Raw genomic sequence first — 27,035 nt, forward strand, 5'->3', positions numbered from 1 at the left:
GAAGGTGATGCTCCCCCTCTATGCGGCATTGATCCGGCTGCAGTTGGAGTACTGTGTCCAGTTTTGCGAGCCACACTTCAAGAGGGATATAGAGGATCTGGGGAGGGTTCAGGGGAGGGCCACTCATATGATTAGTGGTCTCCATGAAAGACCCTATGAGGAGAAGTTGAGAGCTCTGGATCTCTTCAGTCTATACAAAAGACAGCTGAGGGGTGACCTTGTAGCCACCTATAAATTTATCAGGGGAGTACAGCAGAGAATTGGGGATGCGCTGTTTACCAGAGCACCCCAGAGAGTAACTAGGAATAACAGGTGCAAACTAGTGGAGAGTAGATTTAGGTTAGACATTAGGAAGAATTTTTTTACAATAAGAGTGGTATTGAGTCTGGAATGGGCTTCCAAGAGAGGTGGTACTATCACCTAACTTGGAGGTCTTCAAGAGGAGGCTTGATAGACACCTGGCTGGGGTCATCTGACCTCGGTCCTCTTTCCTGCCTGGGGTAGGGGGTTGGACATGATGTTCCATTGGGTCCCTTCCAACTCTATAATCTATGAATCTATGAACATGGCCCAGTTGGCTAATTAGGCTAGGAGGTCTGCTTTCCCCTACTTATGTAACAAAAAGCTAGGTTTCTTGTTTCCAGTAAACAGAAAGGTGGGTTCTAGACAAAAGGTCTAAACAAAGGAGCTTTTCTGCTGCAACTTTTTTTTAAGACTGAGAAACAGACAAGGTACAGCAGAGCAAACATACATTAAACTTGGTCATATTCAAACTAGAACACTATTTTACAGCAACGTAAAACTAGAACACTTTCCAGTATAAAATGCTTATATGTTTTGTGTGAAAATAGAAAAATACATAATCATTTATTTTGAAGGGAGATTATGTGGGTCAGCTTATTCAACTGTTGAAAATCTTATCTTATTATAATTATTGGTATATTTAGAAAACGCTCTATGTAAATCTAAAGGAGTATTCTGAAAGCTGCCATGCTTCATGGCTTTGAAAGATTCAGTTTGATTGTCCCTTCAAATGGATTCTTCTACAGTACATTAAATGCATTTTTCAAAAACTTCAAGATTACAACCGTCTGTCCCATAGTGCATGGTTCTTTTACTTCTATCATTCTGTCGCTGTCCTTGTACATTTTCTTCCTGAGTTTTTCAGAACAAAGGATTTTACTTTAAAAACTTTGTCAGGTTTTGATCATTTCTCACTGGTTCACTTCCCAAAACCTCACCAAGTTCAAATCAGATTAAAGCATTGATGCTTTTATTCAGTGATGGCAGGGAACAAGACTCAGCAATGGCTGTGTTAATTTTTTTAAGATTCTTTCCCCTTATTCTCATACAGTTTTAGAACTATTAACCTCTTTCAGGTTGTTTTTTTTTTACTTTTGGGGGCGCGGGGTTTATACTATAATCTCAGTGTGTTATGGTTTAGCGCAAACACATTTTGTATTTTCACTGACAGTCATGCTGTGTAATGTAGACTGATTGAAAAGAAATAGCTTTTGCACAGTAGATGTTATATAAACGTGGCTACTTCAGAAATTTAACAGATATGAGCAGCTGGGGTTCTCACTTTCAGCTCCTTTCTGACCAGACTTTCATCTTCAATGTGCCTATAACGCTGTTTCTATCACTCAGGTATCCATGAGGTTGAGTGTTTTCCATTTTGCAAGTATTCAAAGTAGTCTATTATCTTAGAAATCTTTGTCTATATGCTAAGTGGATACACAATACATTGACAAAAATCTTACGTCCCCTGACTAATGTGTTTTACTCTGTAGGTGAAGCCTATATGAGACTGAGCAAGCTGCCTGAAGCAGAACACTGGTATGTGGAGTCACTGCGGTCCAAGGGCGATCACATCCCAGCACACCTTACATATGGGAAACTTCTAGCTCTTACGGTAAGTGAATCAGCAGCATCAGAGAGTAAATTCAGAAGTTCTCTGGGCAGGGCATTCTTGGGGTAGAAATTGATATTATACTTATTATGCTCATGTTTCAGTAATAGCCTCATATGCATTCAGGTTCTCCTGGGAGAGTCGCTGTATGTACAGATATTCAAGAGTTTTCTCCCAGGGGTAAATGGCCACTCCAGGGTAAAAATAGGCACTCTAGGAGTCCAAACATGGGAACAAGCAGAGTTAAATTACTCCCAGGAGAGTTTCTTCTGGGACAGCAAATGTTTGTACATGTCATGTACATACATTCTCAGAAGAGAACATAGTCCTCCAGCTTCTTCCCCTTCTCTTCAAGGAGACAGCATATTGCTTGCTGGACTCTGCTGCTCCAGAACACTTCCCCTTCACAGTCTTGGCATTGTGCTGCGGGGAAATGTAGGCTGACCATGGGCAGTTTGGGATAGCTGGTCAGAGTTGCCCTATGCACTGCTGTGATCTGTTGTCAGAGGCAGACTAAGATAGCCTGCAGAGCATGATGAGATGTATGTACCGGGTCCCTCCCAGCTTCAGTGTCATATTACAAGCTTTCCATTCTTCAGGACTTCATCATACAAATACACAAGAGCAAACCAGGGAATATTCTCCCAGGTTTTTTGAATGTATGTATGCAGCCAGTATCTTCCAATTAAGAACATTAACATATGGTAAAAGCATCCAAGTCTCACAAGACTTCTTTATATAGGGAAGGAAATGTAAGTAGTAGTAGTAGTAGTAAAGGGAGAGGCAAAGATATATAAGTTTGTAAGTAGTGGTAAAAGGAGCAATGAAGACAAAAAGCCAGACTGCTTTTAGATACAGCTATCTACCTTTATGGAAGGTATTACATGACATGGTGCATGCGACAGCAGGGACTGGGACTTGATGATGCTTAAATTTCTTTCTAGTCTTGTGCTTCTGAACCACTGTATCTACTTAAATTGACATGTATTAAGAATAAGTTAATTTAAGGTAATTAGTTAAGATAGCAAATGACCCTATTAATATTAAAACTATGCATTAGCATACATGTCAACTTTCAGATAATGATTTTGCAAACATTCTTGAGCTTTTTTTTCTGCTGGTATTTTAAAACAGTACCTTCATTTTACAGAATGAACATCTGAGAGACAGAAATTAAGCACTTTTCCTGAAGTCATGCAGCAACTCCAGTAGCAGAGCTAGGAGTTGACTCCTATTTACTTGTCTCATGTTGCACCTACTTCTACCCTTTGTTTTTTTGGTGGAAGCCATGTTGGTCTAAGGATGTAGACAGGAAAGATTTTTTGGTTAGAAGTGATATCTTTTGTTATACAAACTGAGCAGTTGGAAAAAAAGTTTTTTGCAAGCTTTCAGGTTCAGTCACTCTTCTTCAGGCAGAGGAAGAAGACTCCAAGGAATGAACTTTTATCTTCTTTCATTCCTTGGAGTCTCAGAACAGCAGAGACTTCCTATGCCTGAAGAAGGGTGTTTGCACCTGAAAGCTTGCAGAGAACTTTTTTCTAGCTACTCAGTTGGTGTAACAAAAGATACCACATTTAACCAAAGAACCTTGCCTGCCTCTATCCTTTAGTAGCAGCTGTCCCAGGATGGTGTTCCTGGCAAAGCCTTAAGTAACCCTTTTTTACATTCTCAGAATTGGAGTTGCCATAATATGACTTTACTGGACTTTTTTTTCCAGCTGTATTCATGTCATGTCATCAAATTTTCATGTCTTAAAACACACTATCTTGTTGCTCCAATATAATTCAGGCATACTTTCTGAGATAGGACTGTAGTGTATTGCTAACTTTTGTCTCCCTGCCCTAGATTTTCTCCTCTTTTAAAGTGTCCAGTGGCTATCCTCTTTTTCCTGATAGATTTGCTCCGTATTTTTGCTTGTCTTTCTGTTCTCCTTCACTTTTTTCCTTTTATTCCATTTGCTTCATCTGGGCTTTTCTTTCCAAAATGATGTTTCTCTGTTGCTTTTGTTTGTCTTTTGGAATGGCACTTTTATTGACAAGTTTCCTTTTTTAAAACTGTTGCTGTTGCTTTGCCCTGTTAGACTCCTCACTCTTCTGGCTTTATTCTGAACATGCATACCACCATCTCTATTTCACCCATCTTCATGAATATTCTGTGCCCCAGTTGTATTCTGTACAATCTTTAGGCAAAGGACATTTGGATACAGTCTAAATAAAATAATGAATTTACAAGATAGAATTTAATTCAACCACATCTGCACCTGTGATATTCCTGCTTAAAATGCATGGAATTGTAAGGAGCAAATAATTTGATTATGGAAGTGGAGAGATGAGCGATGCAAATGAAAGCAAAAATAAAAAGAAGTAACCATTTTGAAGGTTATGAAAAGCTGTTGCTTCAATGTTTGACAGAGCCATCAAGGCTCTGGATTAGTGTTTTTAGCTTGAAATACAATAGAGTTGAACTCTTAATGTCATCACACTGTCTGTTGCTTTCACCCCATGGGACTGTAATTTTTCACTCTAATCCTCAATTTCAGATATAATTTCTCACATGCTGATATGTACATGAACATACTGAGCCCATCCATGTAATATTAAACTCCAAAAAGAATATACAGTGAATTTCCCTGTGCACCTTCTTTTTTCTGGCATGCTTTTCCATGTTCTGCACCTGAGAGGTTGAATTTTTTGCTTGCTTTTCAGAAGCATTTTTTTTTATGAGACACATTCTAGTTTACTAGAACACATAGAGGGGGATTGGATGCATTCTTTCTATTAGAATCCAAATCTCTTCTTTTTTAAAAAAAATTCCCCCCACCTCTTCCTTTTTTTTTAATACACTTTTAGAGTGTTTGATTAGTTGGAATATAAGATCTGGGCTGCCTTGCAAATGCCATGAAAAAATTCCTACCACTTTGTAAATAGCTAAATTCCTTCTAAATTATGAGAACTGGCCACAGGGAACTTTGTCCTCTGATCCTGAAAGTATTTCATTTTACAGACTCAGGCTTCTGGATTGGTAGTATACCCTTACCGGGGGGAAAAACTGAAAACAAGTAAATATGCACAAAAGTTTTTAGTGGTATTTAAAAATGTACATTTCTACAGGTAATTAAACATGAGACATCTCTGAGGTGGACTGTCTCTCCAGGCTCTGCTCTATATTCAGAAAAGAATGTGAATCGTTAACAAAAATGAAAGAAGCTATCTTCAACCTTGAGATCTGAATTATTCACCAGGAAGATAATCCATAGGCCAATGAAATACTCAGCCTTTGCTCTTTACACACATGCTCTCTGCCTATTTCCATCAAAGTTGATTTCATCATTCCTTAAAGTCCTTTGTTTTACTGTCACTTCTTGTCATTATACAGTCAGTGCAGTGCATATGGAAGCAGCTCAAATTTATTCCTTTTACAGCAAAATAAGGCAGAAAATACACGTATTTTTTTTAACTCTTCCAGAATATAATTTACATAATGCTCCAGAAGGTAAGTAACAAGGCACTATTTAACTGATGTTCTAGTTAGAGCTGGGAGAAGATTTTCAGAAAAGAATGTTTAATCCCTGAAAAATGCACAAATTATCTGAGAATTTACATCATGTTTGCCTCATTTTTTCAGTCAAAAATTGGCGTTGAAATGTTCTGGTTTTCCAGTTTCAAAACTTTTTTTTTTTTTTTTAAATCCATGTCTGGTCACAAATTATTTAGAAATGAAGTATTTTAACACCATTTTTTTTTTAGTGACTAAAACATCACTTATTTGTACAGCTTTAGACTATAACTTAGGTTCACTTTTTCACATGGATAGTTGAGGCTTTTTTAAGTCATTCAAATTCAATCATTAATGGTTCAGTATTGGGACTGATTTATGGCCTAATCATGAGAAAGGAGCATAATATATTTTACTGGATTTCCTACAGACATCAGTATCTTCCAGGAGAGCTCTATGGAGCAGGGTTTTGGCAGTAGAACAGGAAGTCTTTTACCTCTATGTTGATAATTTAGTTTACCCCTGGCTAGGTTTTACAGCTTTCTGGGGCACATCCAGATGTGCATGGACATTTGGTTCCCCGGGGATAAGTAGCAGCGGGGTGAATGCCTTTACCACGCACGCTTTGGCACGTGGCAAGTTGCCCCAGATAGCAGAGGGGAGACTGGGGCCAGCACTGGGCTGGCCCCAGCAGCCTTACCTGGGGTCCTCCTGGGACTGCAGCTGTGGCAATTCTGCCACACGGAGCCTGGCTGGCAGCCACAGTGCGGCTATGAGAGGCCTGGCTTCGCTTTTCAGCAGTGTGCGCTGGCTGAGCATGCATTGCACCAGTTTCCAAAAAAACCCCCTGGCGCAACACATGCTCGGGCAGCACCCCCTTACAGCGTGGAGAGCACCAGACTGTTCAGTATGTAGCGCTGCATAAGTGTTTGCAGTGCCACACACCTCACGACTGAGCTCGTCTGGATGTGCCACTGGTGGTTCAGTGGCTTAAGTGAAATGTGAAAGTGAAATTAATCCCTAGATTCCCCTGGGATTGAGTGGAGATAGAAACTGGAGTAAGCCTCTCCACTAGGAAAAATAAATTTGAGGCCATGGTTACCTTGAGGCACATTCTTCATTTGAAGTTTGCTACCTAGAGCTATTGCCTTGAATAGAATGAACAGTTTTGAGACAACAGAAAAAGGGCAAGGACTTAGTAAACTATGGGGTATATTATTGGGGTTGTTTCTAATTTATTTATTCAAATATTTGGAAAAATATACTTTTTGTACGCATCTCTTTTTCTTTCACACTAGTCGCATTTTGCTTGAACTCAAATCTTTCGCAATCCTTTTTTGTAACTTACAGTAAAATGGATGTTGAGACAAGTGCTAGGAAATATTTTTGGATGTTATCAGGTTTATTAGGAAAGAGATGGGAGGGTAGGAAATTAAAAGGGGAATAACACTGGAGGTGACCAATGATGTGGGAAAAAAACTTTCCTTGACCAGCGAGTTAAAAGAAAACACACCTTAGCCAAACTTCTAGGTACAAGCCAAAGGTAGTTGTACCATACAAAGCACTAGTTGTAAAATAAAAACTGTGAAGTGCACAAATTCAGTAATGTTTTATTTCCTGACTTAAACTGCAATAGTGGCCTAATTTTAACCCCAGGATTTCTGCTGCCAGTATTAGCACTTAGTAACAGCAGTGTGACTTGATTAATTTATTTCCATAGTGCCAATCCTTGGCTGTTGAACCAGCTTCTTGTACCTTCTGTTTTCCTCTGCTTGTTAGCAACTCTTAGGATTATAGGAGTGGCAAGCCTTTGACTAGTGTGTTGACATTTGCAAAATTTTTGCTAATTACTTCAGGCTATGATTTCCTAACCTACACTGGAAGTATTTATAGTTTTGAAAACAAAGGAATATAGGCAAAATAGTATGCTAAAGTATTGGACTGCTAAATTTGCTCATTGTCTAGACTTTCTTCTAACACTCGAATTCAAATAATGATCTTGGAATTGCAGATAACATGCTTTTTACATTTTCAACTCTGATGGACTTTGTTTATTCCAATAATGAATTCTACAAAATACTTTTAAAATAAAGACATCTCACTGATAAATCGAATGTACTACGTCATCAGTAAAAAAATTAGTATAATCCTTTTTCTGTTCTTCTCTACTTGAGACAATGGCCTTCATGTCAAGTTATTTTTCTTGGTCTACCTGCTGAAACAAATTTTAAATGACCAAAATTGCATTACAAAAATCTCAGAGGGACAGTGTTAAGACTCAGACTCCAGTACATTTTAAGTTAAAAGCTGATGTCCTGTTTTGCTGAAGAGAGATTCTTAAACAGAAATGGCTGCTGTCACAGCAAGGTGCACCCAGCTTTTACTATTCTGAAAAATGCAAATCATGATTCATCCTGCACTGTCAGTCTTAAAATGATGGTAATTGTGCAGTGAGAGAACGATATGAATTCAGGCCATCATTTGAAGCTGATTTTTAGCGGCTTCAGATCTGTGTGTAGCTAATATTACTACTGCCTTTAAGGACAATTTGCACAGCAGGACCTTAAGCTTGCATTTCATAAGCAATAAAATGAACAATAGGAAGCAGAAAGTCTAATCTGTGTTCTACATTTTTCTTTGTGAAAATGTGCTTGGTTTTGTACGTACTTCATATGAAGTTATAAGGAAAGTACTAAACAGTTTCATTTATATGCTTCCAACTGTTTTTGCCAAAAAGAAGAAAATACTAGCTTGACTTTAAAGTACAGCTTAAGTCATGCTATTTTCACACAACCTGAAAAGGAACATAATTGAAAACTTTGTGCATTTTAATAAATGCCTTATTTACTTTCATAGTAATATTTCTATTGAAAAAAGTGCAAAATGTGTTTTTGTTTGGGAGTTTAAGCACATGCTGCAGGGATCTTCTATGCGTACGTTAGGGGGTGAGATGGTGAGAGAGAAGGAGTTACGTTCACGGTGCCTACCACGCTGAGGTCAATTAGGGCCTTTAGACAACCCAGTCCCTTTCTAAATCTTAAGTTTCCTGAATTCTTATATACATTTACTTTGTACATGTATAATTTCTAATAATGCGATATGATTTAAGCTTTATTGAATACTGTCTATTGTCTGATATTAATACACATATTAAGCGTGCTTATCTTGGACACTGCTACTCTTCTGCTTATAAGTATATGACCACAGGACTCAGCGGATGCTGTCTGTCTTGTAATAGCAATGGGACATTTCAACTGAAACTATGTAGACCTCAATAAAAGTAGATATTCTCGGTCAATAATCATTCCAGTACACTCAGAAATTTAATAAATTGAGCATTTTCATGTAAGTTTATTTTGTTTACTATATATAACAAAACACCTAGGTCTAATTTGTCTCTCTTTCTAAGACAGCTTTACATCTAAAAGTAGAAGGAGGATGAATAGCCTTAAAATGGATATAAATCCCATGTTAATGGGTTTGCATACAGTGTGTTTCTACTCTGAGGTTCCTTTAGGCTGCTAGAATAATGTAAAGTATCTTTAATGTAAATCAAAATGAACTCTCTACAGTTGTTTTTATAGCTTGTTGTTGTCAAACCTTTAACTATACATAGTCATTCACATATATGTTGCTGGTGCCAGATGTTTTCCATCAGTATTTTTCACTGAGGGTGAAATTCAGCAACATAAAGTATCCAAATTGGTGCCTGAGTAGTACGTGGGTTTGGAGCTGCCTATTTCACAGGACATATTTCACTCTCATTTCCCTGGGCTACTTGGGAACACACAATGACATAATTAACTATCCTTTCAAAGCAATACATAGCATTTCAAGGTTAGATTTTTCTATGCATTCTACAACTAGGATTTTCAGAGGTGCTTCTTGGTGACCTAACTCTGCTCTCTTTGAAGTAAATGTTAAAAGTTCCATTGACTTCATTTGGGACCACAGTTAAGCCCATGCCAAGTTCTTTGAAAAAAATCCTACCAAAATTAAACGTTGTCTGGACTATCCTGTTAAGTAAACATTTGTCATGTGTCTTGATAGCTTTTCTAAGTGAGAGAAAATGCCAAAAGGAAACTGGCAGCAATATTTTCTCTATATGCAGAAAAACAGATAAAACTTGAGATGCTTGAAACTGTGCTCCAAAAGAATAGCTAATGAATTTATGATCTTCTTACCTAGTATCAGCAGTCACACATATTTCACAATCCACACTTTGTTGGGTAACATTGTACATTCATATATTAAAATTACATCTTACCAGGATACATTTTTTCCAGAAAATACACAAGAATGGCAAAATTTAATGGTTAAAAAAGCATGATTAGTAGCTCAGCTAGAAAACTTGGAAAGCAGCCAGTTTTCTGGGGTTTAGGTTCCTGGTTTTGCTTTATTCATTTATTTCTCAGAAACAGAATTTAGGCAGATAATGCCTAAATGTTCTGTATTTTCCAGGCTGTTTTGAGACCTTGAATCTAGCCAGGATAGGTCTAGTTGACCTAGTCGGTCAACTGGTAGAACATGGGTTTGCAGCTATAGCATCTAAGCCTCTTACCATATTAGGGTAATTTATTTCTACTTTAAAAAAGAAAACACAATTCTAAAGAAAGGCTATAAAATTGCAGGACTTTCATTCCTAAAATATAAATGAGTCTCTTTGTCAAAACTGACAGGACCAAGTGCAGTCTTGAGCATGCTAATTCATTTTACATTGTATGAACAAATCTTCTAGGCAGAAAGACTCGGCAAACATGCTATGAAAGGTTCATACATAAACAAAGTTTTGCGGTTTTTTTACTTTAAACTCAAAAGCCTCTTCCCTTTTAAAAGCTATTAGCATATACTACAATATGCAGCGATGGTAGCTGTGCTCAGCTTCTACTTCTTGACACTATACTGAGGTCATAGATCAAAGCATCTTGATGGTTTTGATTTCATTTATTCCAAGTAGACTTATGACACATTATAATACACACTATTTGTAATAATTCATACACTTGCAAGTATACTTAAGAAGCTTCCCCATATTGTAAAATTAGGCATGTTACAGTTAAGGAATTATAGGGCTGGTGAATTCCTTAGGAAAAATTCGCACAGTGTTTGCTTGCATTTCACATGGCTTCATGCAGTGCTATTATTCTCTTATTTTTACAAGCTTGGAAATTCACCCAAAAGTTAGAAAAAAAAGGCCTTGGTTTATCAAGTTTCCATATTGCAGCTCTCAACCATTCAACAGTAATCATACCAGATAAAATCCACAATGTTTGGGCTTAATACTTATAGTGTACTATTAAAAATACAATTAAAGTTCCAAATATATTAGGTAAGGGCTTTGCTTAGAATTAAATTAAATTAAACAAAGTAATTCAAGTATTAGAATTAAAGTTAGACCTGAATATTCATTTTTTTAGAATTATATCCAGTAGCTAGCCAAAGTCTTACCTGGGTGTTTTGCATTGACCTTATGCTATTGACTAATAAGAAGGAAAGGAGTATGAATTGTCAGTCCTGAATATTAGCCAAATAATATGTAAAGGTTGTTTGTGAATTATTGGGACTCAAGTAACAACAAAAGGTTGGCCACAGATTAATTTATTTATTCAAAAAAATAATGCAGATCCCAGTAGAACAAATTGTGTAAGCCTGAAAAAAAAGAGAATGAGGAGATCAAGGGAAGGCAAAAAAAGAACAAAGCAGAACAAAAAAGGTTGTAAAATTACAATATTTACTTGATCTAAGTTGACTGTAAATATAAGATGTCTCCCGCATAATTAGATTTTATGTATGGAAAATGTATAAATCTAATCTTTTTTCAGCTGTAGAATCTAATTATTGGAAGTTTGTCTTGAATTTGTCTCCCTCCTACTACTCCAAGAGAGAGAATAGTGGCTGGGGTCAGGTGTCTCTATCACTCTCTTCCTCCTCAACTTCTTCTCCCTGCAGCATTGAAGGATGGTACTTTGACCGCTGGGTAGCACAGTGCCATTATTAGTATTTGCACATGTATTAATCTGCCTAAAGCCAATTTTTAATAACCTTCAGATTATCCACCCGAAATTTTGCTGCCACTCTGCCACTGCCGCCAGCCACCCAGCACAGCCCCAGCTCTTTCCAGAGATGTATTAAGGCTTGTTAATTTGTGCTAAGTACCCTTTGAATGTCTCAAAAGTTATACTACTTCAGGGGAGGGTTAACTCTGGACCATGCTGCCTAGCTTGTTTTAGGGTAACTTCAGTCTATTCCACAGAGATGAAATGAAAATTTGGCAGCTCGAGCTACCTCTACCCCACTCCCCTGGGGAAGCCCCTCCTTCACCTGGGCTCCGCACAGTGGTGGTGACTGCTCCCTGGTCCCAACTCTGCTGGGCTGTAAGCAGGCGAGCTTGTCTGCCACCCACATGAGCAGTGTGCACTCACAGTATTGCTCTCCCCTGCCCAGATGTGGCCAGTCCCTGCCCCGGGCAGGAGGAGCAGTATCTAGCCCAGTCCACCCCCTGCTTCCTGCTGCTGCTCAGGAGGAGCTGGGCAAGACAGTACTGGTGAGGTGGCATCAATGTGGGACTTTTGTTTCCATTTTCATCCATTGACCGGGATGCCAGGACAATCTATGAAATCTGGGACTGTCCTGGCCAAACTGGGACTTATGGTCACCCTAGTAATAGAAGTACAGAAGAGCAGGTAGGAAGGCGAGAATCTGTTTTTTATAAGTACTTGTGTACCCTTTATCACCTCAGTCTGAATTTTTATCCATAGGTATGTTGGGCTCTCATAACTCTGACTTCAGTAGAAATTGTAACTGTTCAGCGATATCTCTCTGTATCCATCCTTATCTGGGTAAAAAATTTGAGAACAGCATCACTTAAATTACTCATTAAGGCATGTAAACAGCTAGCTAAAAGTTATGTTTTTTAATAGTTTTATGTATATCAGGTAAATTACTCAGAACTGTTTAATTGCCTTAGCCTCTCCCATTTTTCTTAGGTTTTTTGGGTTTCTCAGAAGCCTGAAGTTGGCCAGATTCCTCAAAATTAATCTAGTAAATTTTATTGCCAGGTTGAGGAGAAATTGCTATATTAATAAGAAAAATTCTGCAGTTTTGGTTGGGGGTTGAGTAGATGTTATTTTCTCTGTTCTGAGTTTTATGTAGCATTTTAATAAATTATAAATTAAGTCTTAAATATTACGTATATTATCCTTAAATGACTCTTTCTTCCAATTGCTCAACTATTGAAATTCCTAACAACTTCAGAGAGTCTTATGTTGGAGGGCCCCAGTGAAACATTTATTATAAACAGTTCTGGAGTATTATAGCCATGAGCACTCCTTCTGTTTATGCTTGAGCATGATTCTTTTTCATGGAAGATTCTCACTGAAGCTGATGTACATTTTGTCTGAATAAGGACTTCTGGATAAGGCACAGCCAACTATAATGTGGACAGCAGCAGTACAAGCTTCTTCCAAATACCGCTTACTATTTCCTAACTCACTCCTACAGGGATTCTTTCCCAGGCAATTAAGTGGAATTTCATGATATTGGAGTTCTTTTTCTCTTGCTAAAAAGCTGACTAGTAACAGTTTAACAGTGGTATTGTACGCAATTATAAAATGTTGGCATTTTTCCATTATAATGTTGGCTGAGACCTACCTACCAACCCATTTCTCAAAACAAATAGTAGCTACATGGCACCTTTTCATTAGCTACTGAACTGAACTAGCTGTGATGAACTAGTGACCTAAGGGTGAAAGGCATTTTTATCCCATTATTAATCCTAACGGAGCCAGAGAGGCCTTCCATTAAAAACTTATTTATGAAAACAGTTATAAGTCTCTGGATGTGCAGTCATACATCTATATTTTCATTTGTAAGGTTGCCAAGGTACATGGGTGTGCATGTATATCTGTAGACCCTGCTGTTAGAAATTGGGAGATTTCTAATGGACTTCAATGCCTGCATTTGTGTGGGTCAGTTCACGTAAAAGTGAATATGTACACAACATGCCAGCCTTCAGCAATTGTGTTTTAGCTGTTTTAACAATTAACTGCAGATTTCCTTAATGTTCCAGAAATCCATTCCCTCATGTCTGTGTTTTACATAGTACTGAATCCTTACAGTGAAGCAGGAAACAGATAGATGTTGCCTTCCAAATCTGATTATTTCAGCATATCTGTCCTCTTATGTTAGTAAAGGAATAAACTGGCAAGTTGAATAACTTAACTGCCTGACAGAAGACATAGGTTTGATAAATGCCAAAGTTTAACAGTGAAATAGCCTGATTCTGTCAAATGATTGGGTTTATAGCATTAGACACCAGAATAAAGCTTACTAAATATATGCCAAAAAATTAGCCTTTTAACAGCAAACAAGTGAAATAGAAGAGGAATCTTTAGATGAACTGTGATGCAAGTGTTCTCAGAATGTCACTCTTCAAGAAAACATTTTTATATGTTTTTTGACAAATTTATATACATTAAGAGGATGAACAAATGGCTTTGATATTCATTTGTAGTTGGTTCAGTTTTATGCCTTGGGCGATACAAGTAAATTATTTTCACCCTTATCTGTTAATAAGCATTTGGGATGTTAATAGCACATTCATTCTTGTGTGTGTGTGTGTGTGTGTGTGGATACACACACATACAAATACATATATAGGCACCTGCCACTATTATGTACTCTAGGTCTCCTGACAGGCTTTAGCTGCATGCAGCATACATTTAGAAACTGCCAAACAAAATTTAATGGTAACATATTGCAGTGACCTGAGTAGATGAATGTTAATTAAATTAGATAAATATTTTTGGCCTTATTATACATACTTCTATCAGCAATTCCATTTTTGGGGAAGTATTCAATAAACTGCTGTTTAGGAATAGCACCCAGGGTTGGTGCAAAAAAGGTTGCAACCAGAAAAGTTTAATAATGTTAGTCTGTTTTAGTGCAGGGATTCAAAATTTGTAAATGTATTTTTAATTATTTGTGCATGCAGGCGATGTCTGTCATTTTGGAGTTTCAGGACTGAACATTGTCCCCTAGTACTTTTTGTCAGAGTAAGGCTATTGACCGTAGTAATTTGACCGATTTTCTATTTTAATAATTATTTTATATATACCAGAATCCCCTGTGTGACTTCAACTGGTTGTGCTAATTTTCTTCAGCTCATGTTCCAAATAACTTGTGTGCTATTTAAAAGTAGTTTCTAGATTTCACCCATTGGATGAGTGATATCTGCATAAGCTGGTACTGTATATGTTACTAGTGTACTGTATTTTGGTATTAAATGCACTTAAGGTAAGATGATACCACCTGGCACATCTGGCACAGGTTTGGAAGGCAGCCTTCCCTTGCACTGTGTGATATTAGAAAGCATCAGTTATCTAGAAGCTGTTCAGTATCTGAGGAATGTAGAAAATGTTATTAGATGATAAGGGCTAAATTCTTCCCTAGCATGATGGCTCAGCTCCTGGAGTACCAGCAAAATAATTGGTAGGTTATGCTCTGAATGGTGTCCTTGATCTTAAAATGTACACTCTCTTTATTTGTGCTAGACTTGAAATAAGTTTTTGGGACATGCAGTAAAGCCTCTTTTTACCTTATTTGTGGTTGAGAAGTTGAAGTAATTGCACAAAGAAGTTCTTATCATTTGAATGTTAATTTATGGGGTAGATACCTAGAGCTTGGGATGCATATCTGTCACTAAAATCTGCAGTTATATACAATTCAAATATAGCTCCAGCTTCTGCTCCCTACAAGTAAGGCTGGAGCAGTGCAGTATGGCGCATGAGGCTGAGGGAGTCCACTACCAGAGGGCTCAAGGGACCTGGAGACCCTGCACTGCATGGGGTCGTTGGTGCAGTGCAGCAGAGGTTATCTGCTATGGCAGGGCAGGGACCACATGGTAGGGTGCAGTGTAGGGGAGTCCCATGCAGTTTGCTGTTGTGGGAAGGGCCCTACAGTCTAGAGATAATTATGTTTTCACAAAGGAGCAAATAGTGAGTTTACTCCTGGTGCTTGGGTTACAGTTATAGGATTGTTGACATAAGTTTTTCTGTAAGTGCTGAAGTTGTGCAGACTGCATTGTTATTGCCACCTGCTCATAAGCATCAGTGCTGTGCCCCATGAGCACTTTCTCATTAACATCTTCTGAATCATTACTTATTTTTCTTCTGCAGTTACAGTGGTTCTCAGCCAGGTGTTGCATGAACCCAAATGAGGCAGGAAATGCTGTAGCTATGTGCATGAGGTGTAAGGGGCTCTTTTACCTGGGTGGGATGCTCCTGGATTCTGTAGGCCAGTCCTAGCCAATTGGTCAAAAGTCCCAGGCTGGAGTCCAGCAGGGAGGCAGCCAGGCAGGCACTGTTGTTCCTGTAAGGCAGCAAGACAGGCAGACTGGAGCAGGTATGACCCCGCCTGCATGTGGTACGTCCACACAGCAGCAGTGGTGCCTGTCCAGCTGCCTGCCTGGTGTACCATGTGATTCTGCCTCACTGCTGGACCCTGGCTCAGGACTTTTGACCAACTGGCCAGGACTGGCCAACAGAATGCAGGTGTGTCTCAGCCAACCCAGGACATACGGTCATCCTACATAATCCCAACCAACAGCAAAGACTTTGTGGAGCTAGGGAGAAACATTTGTTCACAGGCGTGTTATGACATACTTAAGGCTGACCAATGTTTGAAACTACTCCAGATGAGATGAGTTATTGATGAAATTCTGTATGCCCATTTCCATGAGGAAAGATTATTGACTGCAAGACTTCCTCTGGATCCTACTTGATAGTGTTTCTTTGCTTTAGTGGCTTGATGTGTTAAGCAAACAAAAGGGACTTTATTAACAAAGATACAATCTTTTAACAACTGTTTTTGAACTGGCTGTTTTCTCATAGTATTGGTACTTGATCAGTTCCTACAGGCTACAGAGTATCCATCGCTTTTGCAGGTGTCTGTATGTGTGAGTGTGTGCATGTGCATGCATGAAGGCAAAGCTGTTACTTCAGACATTAATGTGTGTGAAAATGACTAGTAATTAAATATCTCATGTGCCTGAATTTTATGCGCAGAAAATTCAGGTGCATTAAACTGCACCCTGGCACACATTGAGAACAAATTTGCTCTCAACGAGAGTAGTTAAATCCAGGGCTGTCCTGTCCTACTTTGCCCCTCTGTAGCAGCCAGGGGAGCTCCAGGCTCCTCCAGGTACCAGCCCCAGGGTGGCACAGAGCATGGAGCGGGTCAGGCCTGGACTGGTGGGGAGATGGGGACAACTGTCTGCCCACTTCCTAGAGCAGCTCTGAACTCCATGGAGCTGGGACCTCTGCCAGGCAGGCAGGGAGCTGGGGCCAGCCATCTGCCAACTCCCTGGAACAGCTCTGAGTCCCATGGAGCTGGGAGCATCACAAGGCAGGTAGGGAGCTGGGGACAGCTGGTCTGGGATGTGGGCAGGTAGCAGTCCCCAGCTCCCCACCCACCGACGGAGCTCAGAGCTAACCTATGACCCCCTGCTGCCTGGGCTGACCAGGAGCAATTTGCTCCCAGTAAGCATTTACATGTGTGCTTTGGCGCATGAGTTTAATGTGCTGTTTTCTAGTACCTGTATCTAAGAACATTAGACTAATTTAATTCCCAGAAATTGCCATGCATGTGTAAACACTGATGCTTTACTGTGCATTAGATTAATCTAATGCACAGTAAATTATCTCATGTTGGCCAATCCACTGGGTACACAGTAAAATAAAATTATGTAGCCAATGTATATTATTTCTGTGAATGAATAAATGCATTTAATTTTTCATACTTTAGTTTTGTTTCAGAGTGATGCTTTCCATGACTTTTCTGGAAAAGTAGCTTGTGGTTTGCAGTTCACTGAAGGTTCTTTACAATATCTGTTGTAATGGATTTTCACTTTTACCTTAGTTCCTGAACTTTGATAGGTCTGGACATATTTCTCTCACTGCCTGGAGATCTATAGCATAAAGCAGTCAACCACAGGCCTTGTTATAACACTTAAATATTCATATTTACTTAGGTTAAATCTAGTGATAATAGTAATTGGATTTTTTTTTCTCTAGTGCTTGGAATATGGAAAGTGTAACTGAACTGTCAGCTGATAGCGCCATGGTGACAGAGTTAAAATAATGCATTTTTCTCTTTTTAAGGGCCGCAAGAGTGAGGCAGAGAAGTACTTCTTGAAGGCTATTCAGCTGGATCCTACCAAAGGAAACTGTTACATGCATTATGGTGAGTTTCAGATAGATAGGATTTCCTCATATATTCCAGGCTTGCTGTTAATCTCTCTGAATGATTAAGGATTTGAAAACTGCTACTGGCAAAATATCTCCTTTAAAGGAAAAAACCTAACTTACCATGTAGAACTTCATCTCCGTTTCAATTTGTTAATCACAGCAAAGAGAGAGGTAGATATATTCATATTTTGTACAACTTTCCTCCTGGGAGGGGAATTTCAGAACTGCTGTCTCTCAGGAAAAGAGGAAGGTGAATATAGCCATATATCAAAGGCTTCATAGTTTTGTTTGTTATTGTTTAACAGAATTGGCCTAGCTTTGCTTGCTGCCTGTGGGTGGGCAACTAAAGATTATATTATAGCATGCTCCAATGCAGGACAGCTAAGTTTCTGTTTCCTATTGAGTAGTTATGGGCCATACATCTGCCTCCCTCCCAGACTCTCTGGCTTAAAATAGATAAGTATTATAAAAGGCTTTGACAAGTTTGGCTATACCTTCATAACACTAAGCCAATCATGTGTCTAAGTAATGCAAAGTATACAGTTAATTTGTATCATTATAGCTTTAGATTGTTTTTTGCTACATTTACAAAAAATATTTCCAGATGTGATTGGTCCCAAGAAACCAAAAATATTTAACTTTATGAACTGCCTCTTATTGTAGTTTAAAACTGATAACAGAAACGGCAGAAAATATGAGTTATATAGTCCCAGCTGGAAAATTTAGAGGGGAATAAATTTAATCTTAGTTGGGAAGGAAGGTGGGGAACCACAGGCATACAGTGTATATTTTTGTATATTGTTTTAATTTCTTCTTCTGGTTCCAGCTAGCTTAAGTACGTGAACAATAGAGATGGCGTGCAAAAATTGAAATAATAAGAATAAAAGATAGGTAACCGGTCGCAATTTTATTTATATCACTGTGCAGTTTCTATGAAATGTGTAGTCGTATGCTTTTGAGTCTCATGCTTAATGGCTGCAATAATCTGTTTGTTCTTGCATGGTGATCTGATTTTGTTGCATTACAAAGTGTAGTACCCTACCTTCCTAAGGTAATACCTAAGTATGTGAGGTTATTTGTCCTCATGAGAACAAATTTGTATATCCTATGCACATGCAAAGTTGCACATAAATGTTATGATCACAGAAACCACTGAGGACAAATTCAGTGGTACCTCTCAAAAATCTTTGGTGGCTCTTCCATCAGAATTATGAAGTTTGCTGAAGTGTAGGCTGTCTCTCATAATTACAAATTTTCCTACTTTAATCCTTCAATTTTAGTTTCTGAGGTCATATAAAGCAAAAGCAAGCTTACTTTTCCCCTAAACATATAGGATACATTGATTTATACATTTAAAATGCTAAAATCATAAATTCTAGTGCAATGTCTCATAATTTTAGGTTATCCATTTAACACTATAGAAGAGATCACCTGATTAGAATAAAATAGAGGAAAGCATTTATTTTTTAGCATTGTAAAGGACAAATAATGTCCTCCATCCCTTTAGGTACAGAGGGCCTTTATTGCAAAGGATATGATTCATCTGTACAGATGTGCTGTCAGAATTTGGCAAGTACTAGGGATAGACTGCTGTGAGTGTGACTAGTTATATCTACAAATATTCAGAATAGCTCTTTGCTTTCAGTGGTGTTTATTCCACATTTATATCAAAGCAAACTCAAGCTGAACTTGGCCTAGCTTTTGTATGGATTAGATATCCCACACCACACGGGCAGTCTTCAAAACCTGCAACTTGCCAAAACTGGGCAGGTGCTATACTTTTCCTAAAATTAGGAAAGGATTCTCTGGGGTATTTTTTTTTCTTTACTTATTCCACAGTCCTAGTAGGAAACCCATAATATGTCCAAAAGCATTCCAGTTATTAAAGATAAATGCCAACAAGTTAGCTACACATCTTATAAATGTTAGAAATATTTCATTATTTCCTGATTTCACTATTGCCTCCTTAATTTATCAATTTAAAATGAAATTAAATAGAGATTATGCTTTAGTTAATACTTAAGATTTCAATTTTTCATTTCTAACCTTAGGCTCTGGAAGTACTTCTTGTGGTCTGCTTTGTACAGGATTATGGTAGAAGTCGAGAGAGATGTGAGGTGTTAATATATACATGTGTATAGAGATCCCACCTTCATCATATTTGCAATTACTTAATTGGAATGGGAGAGAAAAGAACCCAATAGGATGGTCAAATTAATTTGTTTGTTTTAATCACCATTAAGACCTCCTTTTAAATTTAGTTTTCTTTGAATAATGCATTGAATAATCACTTAACTATTTTCTTCGTATAATAACAATAGATTATTCTCATTAAATTAATTATACATTCACTTCATTAGGTAAATCACAGTTCTTTTTCTTGCTTTCTTGGTGAAGTTCCACTTGTAGATTTTTTCTTTCTTCATTTTCTTCACCAAACGAAGCAGATCAGCTGTGCCTTTGTGTCATAGTACAGGTGATCCACTTCATTGGGAGAAACACACATCGGCCCTTGTGCTATCCTTGATGGTGCAGGACAAGGGACTATGTGATCTCCCTACTTATGAAGAGGCAATCCAGAATCCATGTGGTGCCTCTCTAAGAAAGTAAAACAGGCAGATGCTTTGTGGTGGCTGGAGAGTAGGAGCAGTTCAGCCTGTTCTACTTTCCTGCCACAGAGGGAAATAAAAAAAGTTGTATTCTGCAGTAAAGGAGTGGAGTCTACTACCTTTTATCATGCCACTCATTTTCCTTTGATATGCTGCGACACAGGACAACAACATCTATTAGGTCAACATTTATGCCGCCAGAAAAATTTTTATGGTAGTGCAAATGAGACATCAGGCTATGTCCCTTTTTGACCCATAGATATAGCAACATATAAGTGTTACTATAGCATATACAATTAGGTGGTGGAGGACTAGGGACTAATCTGCTTGCCCTGAGTCAGTGACCATCTGTCAGGTCAATTGATCAGGCATGCCTGGCTGGGCCAAGCACCTGTGTAGTCACACTTGCCCCTGATCCCTACCTAACCTAGTTGCCCCAGTTCCTTGCAACTAGGTTAGCTGCTGTAAATGCCACTTACATCCTGTAAGTACACTTATAGCCTCAGGCTGCAGGCACACTTCTACACAACCCCACTCTGTTCCGGCAAGCCTTGCGTTCACTGCTCTTTGGTTCTCCTGGTGGCTGACTTAGCTTTGGCTTTCTCTGACCCTGATCTTGAATCTTCCCTGAACCTTTGTACTGGCCCTGTTCTCTCTGGTTTCCCTGGCATCTTAACTCAGTTTGGCTTCCTTGACTCTGACCTTGGATCTTCCTTGGAACTTGGCACCATTTCTCTTTACTCCTGGCTTCTGACCTTGGCTTACACCTAAGACTACATCTCTTAGATATCCCTTCTTGGCTCTGGTAACCTGCAGCCTTGCTGTGCTAACCCCCAAGTTACTCTTAGTGGGCTTATCATGGGCCCAGCTGCCTATGTTCTGACCAAATCCTCATGCTATCCTGGGATGAGCTGTAGACAGATGACAGTAACTTATGCTGCTTTGGGTTTAACCCTGTTCTCTGCTTCCAGGTTATTCTACGCTGTTTTCAACTTGCACCAAAATAGGGCTGTTCATTGTCTGCTTGTTTCCTTATTTACACCTATGTAAGCATGTTTGTCTTCTTCAGTAATGAGACATTACTTGGCTTTCTGATGCTGAGCATCTAGGAATTGGGAGTGCAAACCTTAAGAAATATTACTGGTTTTCTGGTCAAAAGCCTAAACATTGACTACACAATTCATAATTCCAGTGTATTGTTCATTTCTGACTGTCAGATCAACTAAAGACAGAGTATCCTGAGTGAGCAAGAGAACAAAGCACATGAATCTGTTCTACTGGGAACACCAGATGTTTCATAATGATACATATTTGGTAACTGAATTCCTCATTGACATGAGCGTAGAGCCAGACAGATGCACTATGCTGATCAGCATACGACTCTCCCAGCATTCCTGTTCTACACCCATGAACTTCTCAACCAGGGAAAGAAGTTCTCAGAATTTCAAAATGAAATCTCCACAAAGACATAAAATGGCAGACTTTACACAAATATATTGTGATGCTTTGGGGGAAAATGCAGAAAGTGCTTATCTAGTATTCAGGTAATGAGTACTCTTAGAATATGTTCTTGCATATGCGTCTCACAAAGGAGTCCCAATTTCTGACTGTAGCCTCCAGCTACTACTGTAACACAAAGAAATATAGTTCAAGAAAGATGGGATTGCTGAGTTCCTAAACGTTAAATATTTTGAGAGCTGTAATTGATAGTTTAAGATCACATTAAGCTTCCAACCTCCCTGCTCCCTGAACTGCCTTCAGTAACTTGATTTAAGAAAAGCTTTAACCTCTCTGATATAATATGAGAATACATCTCTCTTTGTATTGAAACTGAAACCAAACAGACCAAGTGAAAGAATATCCCAATGTTAAGTCTTGTTTGCAAACAGCTTGGCAGCTGTGAATGTGATTCAGCATTGAAGTAGAGCTGTGATATAATTAATGTACAAAGAAATGCATGTGTCTTCATAAACTGTCAAGACCTTCTTTCTGCTCATAAGGCTAGTGAAATTGCACAACATAAAACAGCATATTTACTTTCCATTACAATGTGTACTTATTGTAAAATCCCTTTTAAGGTGGTCATTTTTTCTGGGATGAAACAGAATCTTTCCAAACAGGCTAGATGAGTGACCCCAAAGGCTGTGTAATTTGAAAGTATTTTTCTGCTGTTTCTTCAAGAGTTTATCCTTAAATTTACTCTTTCTGGCATTCTGAATATACGTAATATTTTCTACTTCCTTCACAGTGAACTAGCTGGCTGGTGGCAGCAGGTAGCACTGCTGCTACCCCATTTAACAGTGGGAGGGGAAAAGCCTCTTGTCTAGGAATAGCATATGAGGGCTTGTCCAGGAATAACTCTGGAGCAAGAGTAAGCATTGTGGAAGACAGAGGGTGCTGGAGTGGAGGAAGGTGGGGTGGGGTGGAGGGGATGGGAAGTGTTAGGGACAGGCAGCAGGGGACAAGGTGTTGAGGAGCCAAGGCTCAAGTGCTTGACCCCCACCACCATATGCCTACCCCACTGCCTGCCCCCTCCCCCCCACACACTACACTATTTCACCACACCCTCCCCACTGCGGGGGTGGGGGGGGTGGAATTTAAGACAACCCTCCAATAATTAGATTCTATGCATGGACATATCATAAATGTATACATTTTCTATGCATAGAATCTAATTATTGTGGGGTCATGTGAAATCCACAGTTGACCTGGATTTCGATAAATATGTTATTATAGGAGAGCACTATCAAATCCATGCCTTAGGTAAAGGTTGAAAGTTTCTGTTCATAGCATCCTGGTGTCAGCTCACTTGCTTTTCTTTGTACTTTATAGTATGTTCAGCACAAAACTGATTTGGTAGGCTTTGAAAGTAAAATATTCAAGCAAATGGAAGATGTCCCATTGGATATCTGCATTTTAAGCTGGCGCTTCTTGCAGAATTTGCTCAGAGTCGGTGAATTTGTGAACCCAAATCAAGCGGCTTTGCCAGCTTGCTTTCTATGCATGACAAAAACATTGATACGTGATTAGAGAAGTATTTGACAAAAACTCAGACAAGAACTTTTCATTTGCCACCGTAAGAGCTCCACCCCTTTGTCCATAAGATAGCACCTGTGAAATCTGCTTTTCTGCTTTTGAATGTTTACAGCAGATGACTAACACTGATGGTGCCTCCATATTTGATTGTGTTTGTACCAATTACCCATGGTTCAGAGGCCAACAAGATGGGGTCTCTTGTTTTGCTTCCACCACGTTCTTTGGATGCATGAAAATATATGTGCTATATTACTTCAAACAAAGTTTCATCACAACTTGGCTTTCTACTGGAACTTCAAATGCTGTGAGTGTGCCAGAATTACTTAGCTTCAGCAGACAATACATGAATGTTATAGAATTGTTATAACTGCTACAAACTGTGGACATCATGCAACTAGATTTCTTAATTGATTTCAGTTTGAAGCATAACACTTCTAGGCTAATTTAGTGTTATGCTGCTGCTGGAGGAGAAAATTATTATTTTGAGGAGGTTGAATAGGGGTTTAGTCTGGACACTGATGATATAAAAGGCCCTTTTGATGCCTAAGGCTGCAATAAACAGTCCATTTTTCCTGGAATAAACCATTGTATCTTGGTAGAAAATGCAGCTGTACGGACATCCATGTCTATTTTCCTGGAATGAATCCTAAAATAAAGGTTTCCAAATAAGACATATGAACAGTGTATCCTAGTATAATGCAAAGTGCATCTGTACAGTTATCCCAGGATAGCTGTACACCTATAATTTAAACAATGGCAGAAAAACAGCATAGCATTCAGCTTCTAAGTAAACCCTGCTTAGAAAGAAGGATGATGTATGTACATGCCAGTCCCAGAATCTTTTTGTTCTGGGATGAACACAACGTATCAAGAGACAAATGCAGTGTCTTCCTAGCCTAACAAATCTTCACTGGGACAGAAGAGGAAAATTTCAGGGAGTCCCCATCCTGGGAGGCTTTGATTTTTCTCTCCTTTCATGCACCAGACAGCTAAGGGAGGCTCATTTTAATTTATAGACTACCAGGGACACTAACCTAGACCTGTGGGAACTTGAAATGCCACCATGCCATGAATCAGATGTTTCAAAGAATCAGTTGTTCTCTCATAATAAATAATCAATTTATTATGAAAGAGCAATATTTAATTCATGCCTTTGGCCAAAACAAAGACACTTTAATTTCAAAATATTGTTAAAGTGAGGCTTTCCTGAATATCAAAGACGTTAACTTCTATCTGATGAAACTAAAGTTAAGATGGAACATCTCTAAACAATCATATCCATTCTAGGGGATAGTGATTAACTATGTGGTCAGGACATGGCAAAATAAATACATGTATGGATATTCTAATCAAGTATGCATTTTTTCTGATTGAATAACAGAGCTACCAATTCAGAGAGTTGCACTGGTGTTGTTATGTTTGTGTCTCATCAAAATTTATGACAATTTTAGGGACAGAAGAGTACATGCTTTCTTCTAGCTGGGTTATTAGTTCATCAAGTCCTTTGATAGAATTCCAGCATTTGCTTTTGTACCTCCAAGAGACAGGAATAAATTGGTGTTTGTTTAAATGACCTAAAATCTACTAGTTTATTCCAAAGAGACAACTAGAGTTCTCAGATATAGCCTCTATCTAAATTGGACTGAAAAAGCAGATTTCAGCACGGCTATGGAAGTTGGGTCTGATGGGGATCAAAAGTAATGTCAGAACCAATATGCCTCAATCTGCAGCGTTACTGCTGGACTCCTGAAGAGTCTCTGTGACTACAGACAACATATAGAATGTTTTAAGGCAGCTGGTTAACAGATGAATTTCAACTGCTGAAAAGCCAGTAGATCTTAAATGACAATCAGAAGTTATTAAAGGACTTCTCATCCAATCTACAGTTTCACCCATAGAGAAAGGCCTTTGTAGTGAAGGGGCACAGTTCTGTAGAAACTCTTAAGTATACATGCCCTGAAAAAAGGAAAAAAACCCTTTATGGATTAAGAGTCTTTAGAAATCTTTTCTAAAAGTTGATCCTGATTCAAGAAAAAAATTGGGCTTTTCTAACTTGCATAGTTGGTGAGAGTATTTGTGACTTGGCAATGTCTCAAAAATCATGTCTAGTTGGCAGTAATCTTTAAGAAGAAAATGATGGTAATATATTTATACCTATGCAATTTGTTCCTAGATTAGGATCTACTGGATCTAGACCTCCCTCAAGGCTGAGACATTGCCTCATAACTCCCAAACCAATCCAAATTCCTGCCAACATTCTACCCACCCTAGTTTGCTTCTCCTAGGAATTACCCTTCTCTACCTGCCTGATGTTTATTAAGCAAGTTTTAAACAAGTAGTGCAGAATACATCTCCTTTAAAATTATTCCAATTTCTTGTTTGATTTCAGTGTGGTATATCACAAGTGAGTTATACACATTTAATCACATGATTAGCATCTCCCGGGTTTTTCAGGAGGACTAAGCATCTCTCATTGTTCACAAACTTCAATATTCCATCATGGCTGTACAGGTATTGATTTTATCATCAACTTGAAAAGTGAGTCCTCAAAGTTATATTTAAGAGTCAGTCCATCAGAAAAAAAGAGCTATTTCTTCTATTTGGAAGATGTGTGTGTGGCAGCTGAAAGACTTTTCCTCATGCCTTTCACAAGCATTTTTGTTTGTACTTGGCCTCCTTTTGAGGACTTGGCTCTAAAGTGTATTACAAACCTTTTTCTTAACAGAGTATCCCAACTCTTACTGCTTAGTAATTTTATTTTAATGTAAGGCTTTTCTGAACACTTGTTATTTAGCTTACTGGGAGATAATTTAGGCTTAAGCAAAAGGAAAGATTTGTTTATTACAATAGGTAGTTGCAGGGTTGTCTTTACAGGGAATTGGAGTGAATGGAGTTTTTGCTTGTGTTATTCTTAAGTTACTTGTGCTTTGGTAGTACTTTGAAATAATTGTGATTTTTTAAGTTAACTTTGGTGGAGGGTAATATTTAACAATTTTAATAGAGCAATAAACATAAGCATCTCTAGGTAAGTTTCATTTGTCATGGCATTTCAGATTATGAACCAGATTTCAAATTCAGTTTGCGGCAAAGAATTTGTGACCAATTGGTAAAGCTGGTCTTCAAAGACTTCACTAGGTAATAGGCAGGAATCCAGTCTTCAAACCTATAGGGACATGAGTAGGCCAAATGACATCAGTGGAACTATTTTTATGGGTCACCTTAACAGGCCGCGTGAAGATTCCCTTGTGTAAAGAAATCCATGAGTAGCGAAGGGACAAGATAGTGCCTCCTCTGATTCCTTGCATTAGATCTTCTAGTCTAACCTCCTGTATCCCATATTATCTTAAATTTCCTCATATAATCCTATGTTAAATTCAAGTCCTTTAATTACACTAAAGCATTTCAACCATTGGAATATCAAACTGTCCGTCTCAGGCAGAGAACTGGAGAGGATCAAGAACTGACTAATGGCCAAAGAACTGCTCTGTCAGGGAACTGATTGACTCAGATTTGCTGTGATGACTAAAGAAGAAAGTGAAAGATCATCAAAATCTCAGATTCTTAATCTGAAGACAATTCCTTCCCAAGCCCAAATCTGGTGATTGGTTTGAACCTGATTTATGTCTCTTATTCTCTGAAAGAATTTCTCTGTCTTGTCTATTGTCTCATTTCTAACTGCGGCCATTGTGCGTTCTGGGGGTGGGGGGAGGGGGGGGGGGAGGGGGAGGAAAGGGAAGG

At 38.6% G+C, this 27,035-nt stretch overlaps 1 protein-coding gene across 3 annotated transcripts in view; it reads left to right on the forward strand.

The window, feature by feature from the left end:
- The window catches only part of TMTC2 (transmembrane and tetratricopeptide repeat containing 2), a 483,679-nt gene that overhangs the window by 380,392 nt on the left and 76,252 nt on the right, over positions 1-27,035 (forward strand). For all 3 annotated transcript variants that reach the window (XM_019514810.1, XM_019514809.1, XM_019514811.1), the window contains 2 exons: positions 1,794-1,915; positions 17,566-17,647. In XM_019514810.1, coding sequence (XP_019370355.1) covers positions 1,794-1,915; positions 17,566-17,647 — 204 coding nt within the window. The remainder of the gene's footprint in view (positions 1-1,793; positions 1,916-17,565; positions 17,648-27,035) is intronic.

This window comes from Gavialis gangeticus, unplaced genomic scaffold (genome assembly GCF_001723915.1).
Source record: "Gavialis gangeticus isolate Ggan-Ray unplaced genomic scaffold, GavGan_comp1, whole genome shotgun sequence".
NCBI lineage: Eukaryota > Metazoa > Chordata > Crocodylia > Gavialidae > Gavialis > Gavialis gangeticus.